This window comes from Tachypleus tridentatus, chromosome 7, assembly GCF_004210375.1.
Source record: "Tachypleus tridentatus isolate NWPU-2018 chromosome 7, ASM421037v1, whole genome shotgun sequence".
NCBI lineage: Eukaryota > Metazoa > Arthropoda > Merostomata > Xiphosura > Limulidae > Tachypleus > Tachypleus tridentatus.
In genome coordinates, this window is record NC_134831.1 from 186,272,259 (window position 1) to 186,290,150 (window position 17,892).

At 36.1% G+C, this 17,892-nt stretch overlaps 1 protein-coding gene across 1 annotated transcript in view; it reads left to right on the plus strand.

Moving 5' to 3' along the window:
• The window catches only part of LOC143257500 (uncharacterized), a 136,682-nt gene that overhangs the window by 93,313 nt on the left and 25,477 nt on the right, over positions 1–17,892 (plus strand). The window contains 5 exon segments of the mRNA XM_076516274.1: positions 1,066–1,275; positions 1,581–1,970; positions 1,972–5,364; positions 7,487–7,777; positions 16,364–16,690. Coding sequence (XP_076372389.1) covers positions 1,066–1,275; positions 1,581–1,970; positions 1,972–5,364; positions 7,487–7,777; positions 16,364–16,690 — 4,611 coding nt within the window.

The following is a 17,892-nucleotide window of genomic DNA, read 5'->3' on the forward strand; positions in this document are numbered from 1 at the left end:
AATAATTTTAACTAAGAAACAAATATTCGGTTCACAGTTCGTATTAAAACAATAGATTCAGTTTTATGCGTGGCTACGATTCCCTCCCTAACCCATTTTCTTTGATTCTGTACTAAATCATCATGAACCATGGTGATTTATATTTTGCTGCTTTTGTACTAAATCGTCATGGATCATGGTGATTTGTATTGTGCTGACTGTACTGAATCGTTATGAACCATGTTGATTTATATTGTAATGATTTTATACTAAATTGTGCTGATTTCGGAATGAATCGTCTTTTCTTAAATGCGCAACAGAGTTACTTTTTAAAACTATGTATTTCCTAGTGATTTTGTTTTCTCGTACTGCAATAAAACTGTGTAAATTTAATTATTAAATTAGACATGTTTTCTAGTAGATTCTTTATTACTAATTTTAATTCTAAAATAATGCTTAATAAATATAGAACAAGCTATGGAACTGAAGTTATTGTAACCTTAATTTTTTAGACCTGAGACAATTTTCATGTTAACAAAGTAACGTAACGTATAAACTTTCTGGGAAATAACCTTTACACAGTTTCGAACATTTTTGGACACCCAAAGCTTTTATAAGTGAAATAAAATGTTTGTCACGCTAAACTTTTAATTGTTGATAAAATACAGGGTGTTCGGAAAGTCACTATGCAGTTTTGTAATCATATTTTATTCAGTCTATTTCAAGCCAACAACTGATAGCGGTGTTTAGAAACAAAATAAAAAGGATCCAGTCCTGTATTGATGCCAACGGGGGTCACTTTCAACATTGTTTATAATTGTCATTCATATTTATATCCTGTATTTCATATTGAAACATGTCCGTTAATAAATATATAAGTGCACAGTGACATTCCGAACACCCTGTATTATACTATGATTTACCTGTTGTACAGCTCACACCATTGATTACATTACTTATACACACGAGAACCAGTGTATTTGATATATTTACAACTCTGAAACTCGCTCAGGTTTTGCTGAGGGTTTTAATATAAAATTTATTCCCAAGAGGGAAATTAATTTGATAATTTTTGGAACCTTTCAGATTCTTGCTAGCACCCAAGAAGAACTAGAAGAGGTCCAGAAACGGGAAGCTACTTTGAATCAGATGGAGGAGATGAACCAGCAGTGTATGGGGCATCTTAGAAATGCCTTTAAAGATTTACAGTCACAATTAGCTGTTGCCACTAGAGGTCAGGACGCTCAAGCTATCCTTTTGAAGGAACACATAGAACACATAAATAGTCTTAAAGCAGTTGAGTATTGAATGTTTTCTGGGAATTTGAATTTACGTGAACAGTAATCCGACAAACAGTGCATTTACAGTTCTGATTTTCACACTTGTTCGTATACAATCTTTTGGACCTTAAAACTATTTGTATGTTTGGGTCATATTTTTTTAAACACTTGTTCAGACGGGCTACATTAGCTTTAATAATACTGATGTTTTTTGTTGTTGTTTTTTCTTATAGGAACGTTAATTTATTCATGCTTTGATAACAATGATCTTAAACATTCTAAAAAGCGTGCTATCCATAAGTTTTGTATTTGTTTATTTAGCAGTTAGAAAATATCGAAGAAGAACGTAAAAGGCATCAGGAAGAAGTGCAACATCTAATGAAAGAAAACAAGTCGTTAAAGGAAACACTAGCAAAACTCAATGAATGTTCACTTAGTGAAACCGATGGCCAAGAAATTAGATTACCAGTCTTACCAGGAAGTCAGGATCTAGCATCTCGAGAAATTCAAGATGAGATGTTACAAGAAAAGCTTAGGGATGTATGCAAGTCGTGTGATGATCTTAGACAAGTAATAAACGATTATGAGAGGATAAATAACGAGTTAAGTGGAAGATTAGCAATTGTCGAGAAGTCAGAACAAGAACTTGTGGAGAAGAATCTTCGATTGTATATAGACTATGTATCAGCTAGAGAAGATATACAAAAACTCCTTTTACAACTTGACCATCGGCCATCTGGTACTTCGGGTGTCAATGTTAGTACCAGTAAAGGTGTACATACATGACGTTTTTCCTGATGAACCAGATTCCATGGGAACTGCTACAAGTGAAGATGAAGGTCTTGGTGATGACAGTAGACGAGGAGATTCTACGGGTCCAAGTAGTCTTACAGATCTTCATGAATCTGAAGATCTCTTGACGAAGTCTTCGGATTTTAATTTCGGTGAAGACCGTGTTTTGGAACACTCAAAACCACAGGGATTCGAGCAGATCAGGTCGAAATTTCAGGAGATGGACAATTTACAACAAAAGAGAGAAGAGTCGTCCGATTGTCGCAAGCATTCAGATACTTTGGTAGTGGAGTTACAAGAAAAACTGAAAGTAAAAGAAGCACAGATCTGCAAACTTTTATCTGAGCACAGTACAGCTAGTCAAAGTAAATCTGAAGAAATGAAGAAGTGGCAATTGGAGATGGAAAAGCAACAAGAAAAGTTTGAAGATCAACAAAAATATTTGCTTGCAATAGAAAAAGAAAAGAAGGAACTCCAAGAGAAACTACTGGAGCTTGAGGAATCTGAAAATGATGCTAGATGTGGGGAACAGAAGCTACAAGAGCAGTTGAAGAATCTGCTGGAGAAGCAAAAGGAGTTAGAGGAAGAATCATCAGATAGAAACAGATACTCTGAAGTCTTTCTTAAGCAGCTGATGGTGGCAGAAGCAACAGAGAACGAGCTTCGTTCACAGATAACTTACATGGAGACATTGGTGCAGAAATATGAGGTTCATATCCAAGATCTCGAATCCTCTGAAACCGAACTCCAGAAAAAGGTTTTTAGACTTGAACAGATGTTACAACCCAACACATTAATGCATTATTGTGAGTGTTCAGAAAACACAGATTCTTCTAAAATACTGGACACTGTGAACTCACAGAAGCTCACGTCGTCTGAAAGCTGCTCTGATGAGGTAAAGGTTGATATCGGCACCAAATCAATGTCGGATCAATCTACTCAAACGTTATTAAAATACTTTCAAACTGGGTCTGATGCGTGCAGTCACGACTTAGGAGAAAATTCACTGTACACACTCAAGTCCGTTCTTTCCCACCCTTCACTTTGTGCCTCCTCTGAAGTGTTGAGCGAGAAGCAACAGGCTTTATTGGTTCGGCTGAGGGCCCTAGAAGAAGAGGATTCGGTGCTCAGAGAACAACTTCACCAGATGGATGGTTTAAATCTGGTTCTTTGGCAGAAATTATATGATTTAGGTAACCATGTAGGTGCTTGTAAGAGAGAGAACGTTAGCTGGGAAATATCACTTCATGAAGATAAACACTACAAAGCCACGGCTCGACTTGATGATCTCTTAACTGCAAAAAATGCTGACAAAGAGATGCAAAGCTCTCTTCCCGTCCAATCAGAGGCGACAACCACCGGTCAGTTGGAACACAGACAGGAACATATTCTTTCTAGGCTGTTAAGCTTAGAAGGAAATGAACAGAAACTCAAAGAAAGGCTCTGGGAGCTAGAAAAAATTAATCACGAATTTGAAAAAGAACTCGAGATAAGAGAGAAACTTTACAAAGAAAAAGATAAACAACAACAGAAGTGGATGCAAGAAGAAAGATTCCTTAAAGAAACAATTCAGACACTGAATGGAGAAAAGTCTTTGCTGTTTCAAAAAGTTTCGTTGTTAAATTTAGAAAAAAAGAATCTCGAAAAAGAAGTTGAAAACGTACAGAAAACACTTGAAACCTTGAAGTTAGAACATGCTAAAGAAATGGAAGATTTAGAACGTAGACATAGTGAAGAGGTTGCAAATCTCAGAACTAATATAAAATATTTAGAGAATACAATAGAGAAAATGACAAAACAAATAAACCTATGTCCTCAAAAAGAGGAAAGAGTAAACAATGAATTGATTAGAAAAACCTTTGATGAAGGAGTTTGTGTAAGTAGTTTGCAAGATTTCGAAACTCAACAAGATGGCCAAAAAGACCTGGATGAAAAAGTTGAACAGAATAAAAAACAATTAGAATCACTGAAAGAAATGCATAAATCAGAGATAGAACTCATGAAATCTCAACATTTTCTTAAAGAGTCAACGCTGGAAGAAGACATGAAGAAGTTGCGTCTCCAGCAACAGAATCGTGACGAAGAGATTGCGCAACTTTATGAGAAAATGTCAAAATTAGAAAAAGATTTAGAGACAAAACAAAATGAACTTGAAATCTGCAACCAGCAATATAAAAATTCCATGAGAGTTTTGGAAGAAGAAAATCATTTGGTTGAAGCAGAGTTGAAGTGGAAGTTAAAAGAAATGGAAGAGAACACGGCAGCCACTGTAACTGCATTGAAAGAAGAGAAACAAAAGCTAGAACTGAATCTCCAAACTGATTTGGAAGATCTACACTCTAAAGAAAAAATATATAAAGTTCGAATATCAGAATTAGAGAAGCAAGTTCAGAAACTTAAAAGTGAAATAGGTAGTATAACTGTTTCTTCCGTAGTAACAAGTGAGATGAATATTAAAGAAGAATGTGAACAATTGGATTATATATCAGAGAGAGAAAAATTACTTCATCAAAAGCTCGAAGAAATGGAAAAGAAGGAAGCAGCATACAGGGAAACGTTAGAAAATGCTGACAAGATTGTCGCATCTTTGGAAGGCGGATATAAAGAAAAAATTGACGAATTAGAATCGTCCGAACGGAACCTAAAGTTGCGAGTCTCTCATCTGGAAGATATTGAAAGTCGCCTTCGTAACGCTTTAAAATACGAGCAGAGAGGAACTGATGGCCGTAAGAGTAGCGACTTGTTGGAGGAACTGATGGAAGCTGAGTCTAGGGAGAGCGAACTGAAGGAAAAGGTTTGCGAGCTAGAGAACACAGAGAGAAACTTGTTGGTTAAAATCAAAGGAATGGCAAAGTCGCAAGAAGCGCTGAAAGACGAATTGAAGGAAAAAGACGACATGACGCAGAATTTGGAAAAATTACGGCAAGAAACAGAAGATCTGAAGAAGGAACTTGTGAGGATTCATAGATCAGAAAATGCCCTTAAGGAAACTCTGGAAGAAGCCGACACGATTCTTCTGCAAAGGGAGTCGGAGTTGAACCAGAAGATAATGGAATTAGAAGAGGAAAAGAAAGAATTAGAAGACACTGTAATTCAACTGCGAAATGACGTGAGACAGTTGAAAGATCGCATCGAACGGGACATTAACAAACAAATAACTGTGAGCTGTGAGCCATTCTCTTTGTTCGATTTTCAATGTGAAGAGACACCACCTCCTCTACCAGCGAGAAACGATGAAACGTTCTATGCTTGCGACCGGCAGAATTGGAAAATAAGAGAACATGAATACGTTGAAGCAGACTTAAGATTAGAGGTAGGAGAAATAGTAACCGTTCGCTATTCACTTCGTAAATGAATTACCTTTTTAAATAAGTAAACTGTTTTTCCAGATATTAAAAATTATTAGTTTGGTTTGTTTTGAATGTTCACAGGGCTATCTGTGCTAGCCGTCCCTAATTTAGCAGTGTAAGACTAGAGGGAAGGCAGCTAGTCATCACCACCCACCGCCAACTCTTGGGCTACTCTTTCACCAACGAATAATGGGATTGACCGTAACATTATAACGCCCCCACTGCTGAAAGGGCGAGCATATTTGTCGCGACGGGGATGCGAACCCGCGATCCTCAGATTACGAGTGGATTGCCTTAACCACTTGGCCATACAGGGCCTCTAAATTATTAACCTTTCTAAGTGACAGAGCGGTATATCTGCAGACTCATACTGTTCATAACCGGTTTTCGATTAATTATGTAGTTTTGTGTTTAATTCCAAATAAATCAATCAACCAAATTATTATCCTGTTACTGATCCAGTTCGGATTGACAAAGGATCAAATTCTATAAATTTAAGATGCATTTTTATGCGTCTATGTTTGATCTTTCTCACATCTACGTCTATCAAAAACAAGTTTTCTTATGAATCAACAGCCACACTTTAACTGTTCCTTAACTTTTAAATCAATATATTTTGGAAACTTTACTTTAGAGAACAATAGCAACGTTTTTCACGATTATTGACAATGACCAGTACATACACTGATGGCCAGATTCTTAAGGCCAATGAACATAATGAAAAAATATGTATTTTGCGTTGTTAGATTCAACCACTTATTTGAATAGAGCTTCAAAAGATGAAAGTAAGAAAAGGGAAAATAAAAATAAAAAACTTTTTTAGCATTTAATAGAGAAAATGTGAACACTATGAAATTAGCCTAAATACTAGCTGGTCAAAAGTTTAAGACCATACTGAAACGAAGCGTTAATCGGTAAACACGTAACGAAATTTAGTCATTTGTGTTCAAGCATTAGCGTTGTCAACATCTCCCACTGACATCTATTGTGTTACATTGGGTAAAAACATGGCAAAGGGTGAAAAGTTAACAGAGTTTGAACGTGGCAGAATTGTCGAGCTGTAAAAGCAAGGCCTCTCTCAACGTGTCATCGCTAGTGAGATAAAACGTAGTAAAACTGCTGTTGCAAATGTCTTAAAAGATCCTGAGGGATATGCACGAGAATTTCAAGTGGTCGGCCCACATGTTTACATTTTCTCTATTAAATGCTAAAAAAGTTTTTATTTTTATTTTCCCTTTTCTTATTTTCATCTTTGAAGCTCTTCTCAAGTAAGTGGTTGAGTCTAACAATGCAAAATGCATATTTTTTCTTTATGTTCATTGGCCTTAAGATTTTGCCCAGCAGTGTATCTGAGAACTAACCAGATAGTTTCGTTTTCTGGAGAGGCACGAAGAAGAGACGGATTAACAACAATGAACACACAATAACAATAGTTACAGTTAAATGTTATTTTTGGATGAATTTAGTTGAGAACCCTCACAGGAAATCTCATTTTAAATTTTAAAACAACAACAAAAAGTGATATGTTCGAAACGTTACCTGCAAGTTTGGCAACGTCAAAGAATGTTTTGTATATTCATAAAATTATAACTTACTGGCTACTCTAGAACAATGCAAGAAACGTGGATCACAGTCAAACATTTAACAATTGAAGAAATGTAGTCTGGTATAAAATATTTTAACACGTTCTACACAACAATAAACAAAGTTACTATTTTAACACATTCTACACGACAATAAACATGTTTACTATTTTAACATTTTCTACACGACAATAAACAAGTTTACTATTTTAACACGTTCTACGCGACAATAAACAAGTTTACTATTAAAGCCAATCTTTCTTAGAGTTAAGGTGAACCCTAAACCCATTTGACAAATCAGCTTAATAACTTGTATATATATTTTATTTGAAAAATGAAGTGATACAAAGTTAAGATTTTGTTTAAAAGTAACGAATAGTCTCAACTTATTTTCACATAACGTACGTGTACTATTTTTTGCAGTAAAAGAATGTTATTGTTTATTTTTGAAGTTTATAGTTCAATTGAAATCAGTCATTTTTCAAACCAACTCCCAATTCAGATCACTCGTCTTCGCCAGTGTCTCTCTGCTTCCAATTCCCACTTAGCTGATCTGGACAGTGTTCGAAGGAATCAGGAAGACGCCATCGCTTCATTACAACAAGATAAAACGATGCTCCAAGAAGAACTGCGGCAGCTAAAAGCTGGAGTAGAGAGATCGCAGGGACTGTATGATAGAATAAATCAGTTACAAGAAGAAAAGAAACAGCTGTTGCAAAGGATAGAAAAAATAGATATTGAAGAAAAGTGGAGAGAAAGTCTGATAAAAGTTAACGCCCAGTTACAAGAACAGGTACGTGGAAAACGTTAACTGTTTCGTTTGTTTTACTACTTTAGTTAGATCGTTTAAATAGTGACACGTACCTGAATCAAGTGAGGTTATATGCTACTTACTGAACCAAGTGAGGTTATCTGTAAAACAGTTTATCATAATACATGACCTTGACATTCAGTCATTCACAGAAAACATCTCCTAGTAAAATCAGAACTGAAAAACATACTGCTCTGAAAGTTTGTCTTCTTTTAACTCAAAATAAAACTTACATTTAAATAATAAACAAGTTAATCACTCACTAGAAATGTATGTATATATATATATATAGAATATTAATACTGAAGAGTTAAGTAAAATAAAACTAAATCAAAAGGACGTAGGACCCATTTTGCATTGGGGATACGCCGTTTATCTATCTTACATAAAGAAATGATGGAATAACAATAGGAATTAAAATAATAGAAACAGAAACTAGGGGAGCAAAATGTGGGTGCTTAAGCCCACAATGTCCCATATCTATATTACTCTTAACTGTGTGCAGGTAGTGAAGGGTGATATAGATGTGGGACGTTGTGGGCTTGAGCACCCATATCACTCTCTCCTAATTTCTATTTCTATTTAAGTTATATTGCTATTCATTTATTTTATTCCGTTATATCAGATTGGCGAACGGAGGCTAAACTGATAGACGGTGTATCACCTACTTCTTCAGTTATCTCCAAAACCTAGGGTACATTTTTAATCTAACATTATAGCCTGTACCATGGAGTTACTTTCAATTGATGCAGCGTATTTTATTTTTGTTTAGACTTGCTTTTATTCATATATATATTTCTGTTCATGTAAATAGATCTGTACGTGTGTGTGTATATATATATTTACATCTCTCTGTATATGTATTTATCTATATATGTTTATACATACACATATGTGTATACAAACACGTGTAGATACATAAATACACAGACGTACACACACACATACACACGTACATCTAAAGTAGACTTCAATATTTTGCCGCGACATAACGGCTCATAGAATAGCTCTGATTTTTTTTTTCCAAGTACAAACATTTAGCTCATACTTCCATCAATTCTTGACCGATTTTAGATCTAATAATAGTTTTGGACTCAGGAAACTAAACCCATTGATTGATCTATTTGACCCAAGGCATTATAGATTAATTTACTTTAATCCCACCTAAAAGAATTCCAACTGCCGGAAGTATTGAGAATTCCCTGTTGCTTTATTAGAAATTTTCCTATACATTATCTCAAGGTTCTTATTTGAAATACAAAACAAAATACTTTAGAAGGTCGTTTTATCCAAACTTCCCACAATTATATGACGCGTTAACAGGAAACACAGTATACAAACGAACTTGAGTAATTATCATGGACTGTTTGTCAGTGTGATAAAGAAGTGACAAACGTTATGTTTTGTAGTTATTCTACCGTGCTAATACCACGGAAGTCACACTTCAGATAAGTGTGACTGTGTGGTTTAGGTATGTTAAGGAGCACAGAACTGATTTTTTACCTTTTCTAACCTCCATTAATAAGTTTAAATTTTCAGTTTTGTATGTATGTTGTAAATATGTTGCCAATATGGCATGATTCTAATAAAGCAAAAGTCAGCATTAAGTATAATGCACTGGGTAGTTCGTTTTAACACTTTCCAGTACTTCATCAGTAGTTATTATACATTCCAGTACTTCATCAGTAGTTTCTATACATTCCAGTACTTCATCAGTAGTTTCTATACATTCCAGTACTTCATCAGTAGTTATTATACATTCCAGTACTTCATCAGTAGTTATTATACATTCCAGTACTTCATCAGTAGTTATTATACATTCCAGTACTTCATCAGTAGTTTCTATACATTCCAGTACTTCATCAGTAGTTATTATACATTCCAGTACTTCATCAGTAGTTATTATACATTCCAGTACTTCATCGGTAGTTTCTATACATTCCAGTACTTCATCAGTAGTTATTATACATTCCAGTACTTCATCAGTAGTTATTATACATTCCAGTACTTCATCAGTAGTTTCTATACATTCCAGTACTTCATCAGTAGTTTCTATACATTCCAGTACTTCATCAGTAGCTATTATACATTCCAGTACTTCATCAGTAGTTATTATACATTCCAGTACTTCATCAGTAGTTTCTATACATTCCAGTACTTCATCAGTAGTTTCTATACATTCCAGTGCTTCATCAGTAGTTATTATACATTCCAGTACTTCATCAGTAGTTATTATACATTCCAGTACTTCATCAGTAGTTTCTATACATTCCAGTACTTCATCAGTAGTTTCTATACATTCCAGTACTTCATCAGTAGTTTCTATACATTCCAGTACTTCATCAGTAGTTATTATATATTCCAGTACTTCATCAGTAGTTATTATACATTCCAGTACTTCATCAGTTGTAGTTATTATATATTCCAGTACTTCGTCAGTAGTCTCTATACATTTACTTCATCAGTAGTTTCTTACATCAGTACTTCATCAGTAGTTTCTATACATTCCAGTACTTCATCAGTAGTTATTATACATTCCAGTACTTCGTCAGTAGTTATTATACATTCCAGTACTTCGTCAGTAGTTATTATATATTCCAGTACTTCGTCAGTAGTTATTATACATTCCAGTACTTCATCAGTAGTTTCTATACATTCCAGTACTTCGTCAGTAGTTATTATACATTCCAGTACTTCGTCAGTAGTTATTATACATTCCAGTACTTCATCAGTAGTTATTATACATTCCAGTACTTCGTCAGTAGTTATTATACATTCCAGTACTTCGTCAGTAGTCTCTATACATTCCAATACTTCATCAGTAGTTTCTATACATTCCAGTACTTCATCAGTAGTTATTATACATTCCAGTACTTCGTCAGTAGTTATTATACATTCCAGTACTTCGTCAGTAGTTATTATACATTCCAGTACTTCGTCAGTAGTCTCTATACATTCCAATACTTCATCAGTAGTTTCTATACATTCCAGTACTTCGTCAGTAGTTATTATACATTCCAGTACTTCGTCAGTAGTTATTATACATTCCAGTACTTCGTCAGTAGTCTCTATACATTCCAATACTTCATCAGTAGTTTCTATACATTCCAGTACTTCATCACTATTGATGTACATCCCTAATCGTACTAGCTCAGTACTGATGTTTATCCCAACCACACAAGCCTTCATTATTGACGTACATCCCTAACTAAACAAGCCATCATTACTGACGTAGATCCCTAACTAAACAAGCCATCATTACTGACGCACATCTCTAACTAAACTAGCCATCATTACTGACGCACATCTCTAACTAAATAAGCCATCATTACTGACGCACATCCCTAACTATACGAGCCATCATTACTGATGTACATCCCTAACTAAACAAGCCATCATTACTGACGTACATCCCTAACTTGTTTGTTTGCTTGTTTTTGAATTTCGCACAAAGCTAATCGAGGGCTATCTGTGCTAGCCGTCCCTAATTTAGCAGTGTAAGACTAGAGAGAAGGCAGCTAGTCATCACCACCCACCGCCAACTCTTGGGCTACTCTTTTACCAACGAATAGTGGGATTGACCGTACATTATAACGCTCCCACGGCTGAAAGGGCGAGCATGTTTGGCGCGACCGGGATGCGAACCCGCGACCACTCAGATTACGAGTCGCACGCCTTAACACGCTTGGCCATGCCGGGCCTCACATCCCTAACTACCCCAGCCATTCGTGCCGATGTTCGTCCCTAAATAAGAGAACTCATCTTTTTTTTCCACCTCTTTACATTCTGCTTAGAATGTCAAGTATCATTGTCTTAATACCCCCACCCAGTGGCTCAAAGGTAAGTCTGAAGGTTAATAACGTTAAAATGTACTATGGGCGAAATACAGATAACGCGTTGTGTAGCTTTCTGCTTAAGAACAAACACAGAAATTGTCTCAGTTTGTTTGACATTTATTTGGAGTCCACAGCCTAAGAAATCACTCGAGTTATTTTTTATTCAGATTTACCCACAGGTTTTTGCATCACCTGCACACATGTTATCATATATTCCAATTCCGATAACCTTGGTCCCTTTGTATCAGTAATTACTTCTCTGTCATTAGAGGTCTTTCTTACGTATCATGTAACTTCGATGACGTCAACATTTCCACATAACGCCTTTTTAACCAAATACGACGCTTTTAGTTCCTCGTCAGTTCCTTCTGCTGATTTCTGAGTTCGGTATAAATTCGTCAGTATTCTGATATTGATTTGATCTCCGCCTCCCGACCAGCCTCAGTATTTCAATTAATCTGGGGATCGGCACAAGAAGGGATTTTGAAAATCTGTTGGCATTGCGTTTACTCCACAAAACTACATCCGGACCTTTAACCTGTAAAATGTCTACTTCACTGTACAATCGGTTACAAGACTTGGGTGAATTACGTATCTCACGTCCGCTTCTTGCTGAAATTCCCATGGGCTTGTGTGCACGTATTTGTAGTGACGCGTAGTTTTACCAATATGTCTAGCTTTACAGCTACTACGAATGTATTTATAAACGACTCTATGTTGGTAAAACTACACGTCATAAGCAAATGTAAGCAAAGTAATCCATTAGGGTTTTGTATCCGATTTCACAGTGAGAATAACAACCACTTCATACTTGTAGAAAAGTTCAAGATCACCGTTTCATTTTAAAAGTTTTCCTGGAAGCTCGTTTGTATGCAAGCTTTTCCGTTTTTTTTTTTTTTTTCAGAAATACTAGATGGCGTTAGAAGGGCTTGTTTGGTTAGGATGAACATCAGTACTGACGTTAATCCTAACCAAACAAGTCGATTGTGTCAGTACTTACTAAATCCCCTTTCTCTTCATCCAGATTTTGTTTCTACCCTAGCTTCTTCTTTTCCTTGCTTATAACCCATCACTACTGGTGTACATCCTAACCAAACAAGTCCTTTGTGTCAGTACTTACTAAATCCCTTTTCTCTTCATCCAGATTTTGTTTCTACCCTAGCTTCTTCTTTTCCTTGCTTATAACCCATCACTACTGGTGTACATCCTAACCAAACAAGTCCTTTGTGTCAGTACTTACTAAATCCCTTTTCTCTTCATCCAGATTTTGTTTCTACCCTAGCTTCTTCTTTTCCATGCTTATAACCCATCACTACTGGTGTACATCCTAACCAAACAAGTCCTTTGTGTCAGTACTTACTAAATCCCTTTTCTCTTCATCCAGATTTTGTTTCTACCCTAGCTTCTTCTTTTCCTTGCTTATAACCCATCACTACTGGTGTACATCCTAACCAAACAAGTCGATTGTGTCAGTACTTACTAAATCCCTTTTCTCTTCATCCAGATTTTGTTTCTACCCTAGCTTCTTCTTTTCCTTGCTTATAACCCATCACTACTGGTGTACATCCTAACCAAACAAGTCCTTTGTGTCAGTACTTACTAAATCCCTTTTCTCTTCATCCAGATTTTGTTTCTACCCTAGCTTCTTCTTTTCCATGCTTATAACCCATCACTACTGGTGTACATCCTAACCAAACAAGTCCTTTGTGTCAGTACTTACTAAATCCTTTTCTCTTCATCCAGATTTTGTTTCTACCCTAGCTTCTTCTTTTCCATGCTTATAACCCATCACTACTGGTGTACATCCTAACCAAACAAGTCCTTTGTGTCAGTACTTACTAAATCCCCTTTCTCTTCATCCAGATTTTGTTTCTACCCTAGCTTCTTCTTTTCCATGCTTATAACCCATCACTACTGGTGTACATCCTAACCAAACAAGTCCTTTGTGTCAGTACTTACTAAATCCCTTTCTCTTCATCCAGATTTTGTTTCTACCCTAGCTTCTTCTTTTCCATGCTTATAACCCATCACTACTGGTGTACATCCTAACCAAACAAGTCCTTTGTGTCAGTACTTACTAAATCCCTTTTCTCTTCATCCAGATTTTGTTTCTACCCTAGCTTCTTCTTTTCCTTGCTTATAACCCATCACTACTGGTGTACATCCTAACCAAACAAGTCGATTGTGTCAGTACTTACTAAATCCCTTTTCTCTTCATCCAGATTTTGTTTCTACCCTAGCTTCTTCTTTTCCATGCTTATAACCCATCACTACTGGTGTACATCCTAACCAAACAAGTCCTTTGTGTCAGTACTTACTAAATCCCCTTTCTCTTCATCCAGATTTATTATTCTTCACTCTCAGATGTAGACCTATAAAAGTTGAATGATGGCTGAATTATTGTCCCCAAAACTTGACTGACATCACCCTGTGTGAAATGTATCAGAAACGTTTTACATAGCAGATGAAATCTCCTCTTACTATCAGACCCTTTATGCGATGTTCACTTCTTCTTGAATACGTAGTTTTACAGCCTTCACAAATAACAGCGCAGCCTTACCCAATCAATAATAGTATGTAACACAAATTTTGTTCCTGGATAGAATGTGTTATTTCTTAATTGCTTAAGTTGTAAAAATACAGAAAATGGACATTATTCCCTTCAAACTTTGCTTTTGTGACCTGGATTATGAAGTTTAGAAATTAACCTATTTTCTAAGTAAAAACGAGCAAATTTGCAAATTTTCACATATGTTAGGTTTGAACAAAACAACATATGAATCAAGATGTACATGTATTTATACTAAAGTTATACAAAAATGTTTAGAAGTGATTAGTTTTTCGAGATATGCGAATGTAATGTAAATCACTTTAATGTATCAGCCCCCAAATATAGTCTCCCATTATGTTTTCGTTATACGCTCCCAGGTCACAAAAGCAAACTTTGAAGAGAAAAATAGGTCTTTTCCATTTACTTTAGGCATAAGCAATTGGGAAATAATACTTTCTGTCCAGGAACAAAAAAAAGTTATTATTTGCTATTTTGAATTTCGCGCAAAGCTACTCAAGGGCTATCTGCGCTAGCCGTCCCTAATTTAGCAGTTTAAGACTAGAGGGAAGGCAGCTAGTCATCACCACCCCCGCCAACTCTTGGACTACTTTTTTACCAACGAATAGTGGGAACGCCTTAACCCATCTGGCTATGCCGGGCCCAAGAAAAAGTGAAAATTTTGTTACATTGTGTAATAATCCAGCTAATATCATATACTTCAGGCCCGGCATGGCCAGGTGATTAAGGCACTCGACCCGTAATCTGAAGTTCGCGGGTTCCAATCCCCATCACACCAAACATGCTCGCCCTTTCAGTCGTGGGGCGTTATAATGTTACGGTCAATCCCACTATTCGTTGGTAAAAGAGTAGCCCAAGAGTTGGCGGTGTGTGGTGATGAATAGCTGCCTTCCCTCTAGTCTTACACTGCTAAATTAGGGACGGCTAGCACAGATAGCCCTCGAGTAGCTTTGTGTGAAATTCAAAAACAAACAGACCTTTCACGTGTTCACTTCTTCTTGAGTACACACTTTTACAGCCATCACCGATAATAGCTCAGCTAATATCGACCTTACCCAATAATAGTCCAGCTAATATCAGACACTTCAGTCTACGTATCTCAGAAGGGCTGATATGGGTGTCAACACTTACTGATAAGGAGAGAACAACGTTTTGACCTTCCTAAGTGATCTTCAGGTTAAGAAAATCTTGTTGAATGAGCAATACGTATGTGCCATCGAGTGATTATTTCGCCACAGACCAAAACCATAAAAAAATTAAAAGTACAATCACAGCAACTTTTACAGCTCTGATTTTCATTTACATTTTTACCTGATAATGACCCAATACTGTGTGACGAAACGTTGTAATAACTGGAATCTAAATTTGATTACTTCAGAAGGGGCTTTTAGAGTATTTTGGAATCAATTATTCAGTTTCTAAAAAACTGGGTGTTTCGGTAAGTGAACGCCATCTATCGTCAGAAATTAAAAACAGAAACATGTCGATTTTTAGCCAGACCTGGTGTCTTCCCGAATTTTGGGTTATCGTGTGTTTTGAAATGTTAGTTTAATTGACTTTAAAACAAATATCGTTACACAAGTGCCACATTCCTATGTTGTTTTCCTTATTTTGTAAAATTCTCACTAAACATTAACATTTAACAACGTGTATCGTTGGATAACTTCATGTAGTTTATATTCTAAAAACTGCAGTACAAAATTTACGCATTCAGATAAAATGCCTTACAGTGCTACTTGTAGATTTCTTTGAATACCAGTGAACCTTGCATACTCACTAAAGGTCGTGTCATAACCTCAGTTGAGCCATGTGATATATAACTTGTTTCTATTTACTATTTACCTGAAGCATGTGTAATAAAATTCGGATAGCTTTTGGTTTTGAGAGTATAGTATACATCGTATACTTGAATTTGAAAGCTATCATACTGATTTTTTGTCGAACATTTAACTTAAGGCTAATTGTGCAAATTCAGTGAGTTTTAAAATTATTCAGAGAAAGATTAATATTTATATGTACATAAATAAAAGCTGATCCAGAAATTTATATAACGTAGATTTTTACTGAAATATTACGAGCGACACGATTGAAAATAAAGCTGTAAAAATTCAGTATTTTTTGTAAAACATTTGAAATATTCACAATTCTAAATGTCCTAATTAGGTTGAATTACTCCAAGAGCAACTGCTGAACCTTCAGGGTCAAGATGATAATGATAAAGTCTTTGAGGTAATTGAACCCGAATTACTTCAAGAACAGTTGATAGATCTTCAGGATCAAACATTAGATACTGATTCTGATGTGGTGAGCATGGACGATCACTGTGATGACACAAAAATCCCTGGAAGGAAAACGAGAAACCAGGAATCTCAAACAGATGATGCCGAATTTGAACAGCGGCTTCAACTGTTAGAACAAGAACGAATCATTGAGCAGCTACAAATAAGAAATCGAGAGCTGGAAGCCAAGGAAACTGTGAAGCTGTTAGAGGTTTGTGAACTTTACATGGCTAGATAACAAGAAACTGTGAAGCTGTTAGAGATTTGTGAACTTCACTTGACTTGATGACAGGAAACTGTAAAGCTGTTAGAGGTTTATGAACTTCACATGGCTAGATAACAGGAAACTGTGAAGCTGTTAGAGGTATGTGAACTTCACATGGCTAGATAACAGGAAACTGTGAAGCTGTTAGAGGTATGTGAATTTCACATGGCTAGATAACAGGAAACTGTGAAGCTGTTACAGGTTTGTGAACTTCACATGGCAAGTTAACAGGAAACTGTGAAGCTGTTACAGGTTTGTGAACTTCACATGGCTCGATAACAGGAAACTGTAAAGGTGAGGTTTTCAACATTATTTAACTTAATGTGGCAGTAAACTGTAAAGCTGCTAGAGGTATGTGAACTTCACTTGACTTGATGACAGGAAACTGTGAAGCTGTTAAAGGTTTGTGAACTTCACATGGCTACATAACAGGAAACTGTGAAGCTGTTAGAGGTTTGTGAACTTCACATGGCAAGTTAACAGGAAACTGTGAAGGTGTTAGAGTTTTGTGAACTTCACATGGCTACATAACAGGAAACTGTGAAGTTGTTAGAGATTTGTGAACTTCACATGACTTGATGACAGGAAACTGTGAAGCTGTTAGAGATTTGTGACTTTCACATGACTTAATAACAGGAAACTGTGAAGGTGTTAGAAGTTTTTGAACTTCACATGGCTACATAACAGGAAACTGTGAAGCTGTTAGAGATTTGTGAACTTCACATGACTTGATGACAGGAAACTGTGAAGCTGTTAGAGGTTTGTGAACTTTACATGGCTAGATAATAGGAAACTGTGAAGGTGTTAGAGGTTTGTGAACTTTACATGGCTAGATAACAGGAAACTGTGAAGCTGTTAGAGGTTTGTGAACTTCACATGACTAGATAACAGGAAACTGTGAAGCTCTTAGAGATTTGTGAACCTCACATGACTAGATAACAGGAAACTGTGAAGCTGTTAGAGATTTGTGAATTTCACATGACTTAATAACAGGAAACTGTGAAGGTGTTAGAGGTTTTTGAACTTCACATGGCTATATAACAGGAAACTGTGAAGGTGTTAGAGGTTTTTGAACTTCACATGACTAGATAACAGGAAACTGTGAAGCTGTTAGAGATTTGTAAATTTCACATGACTTAATAACAGGA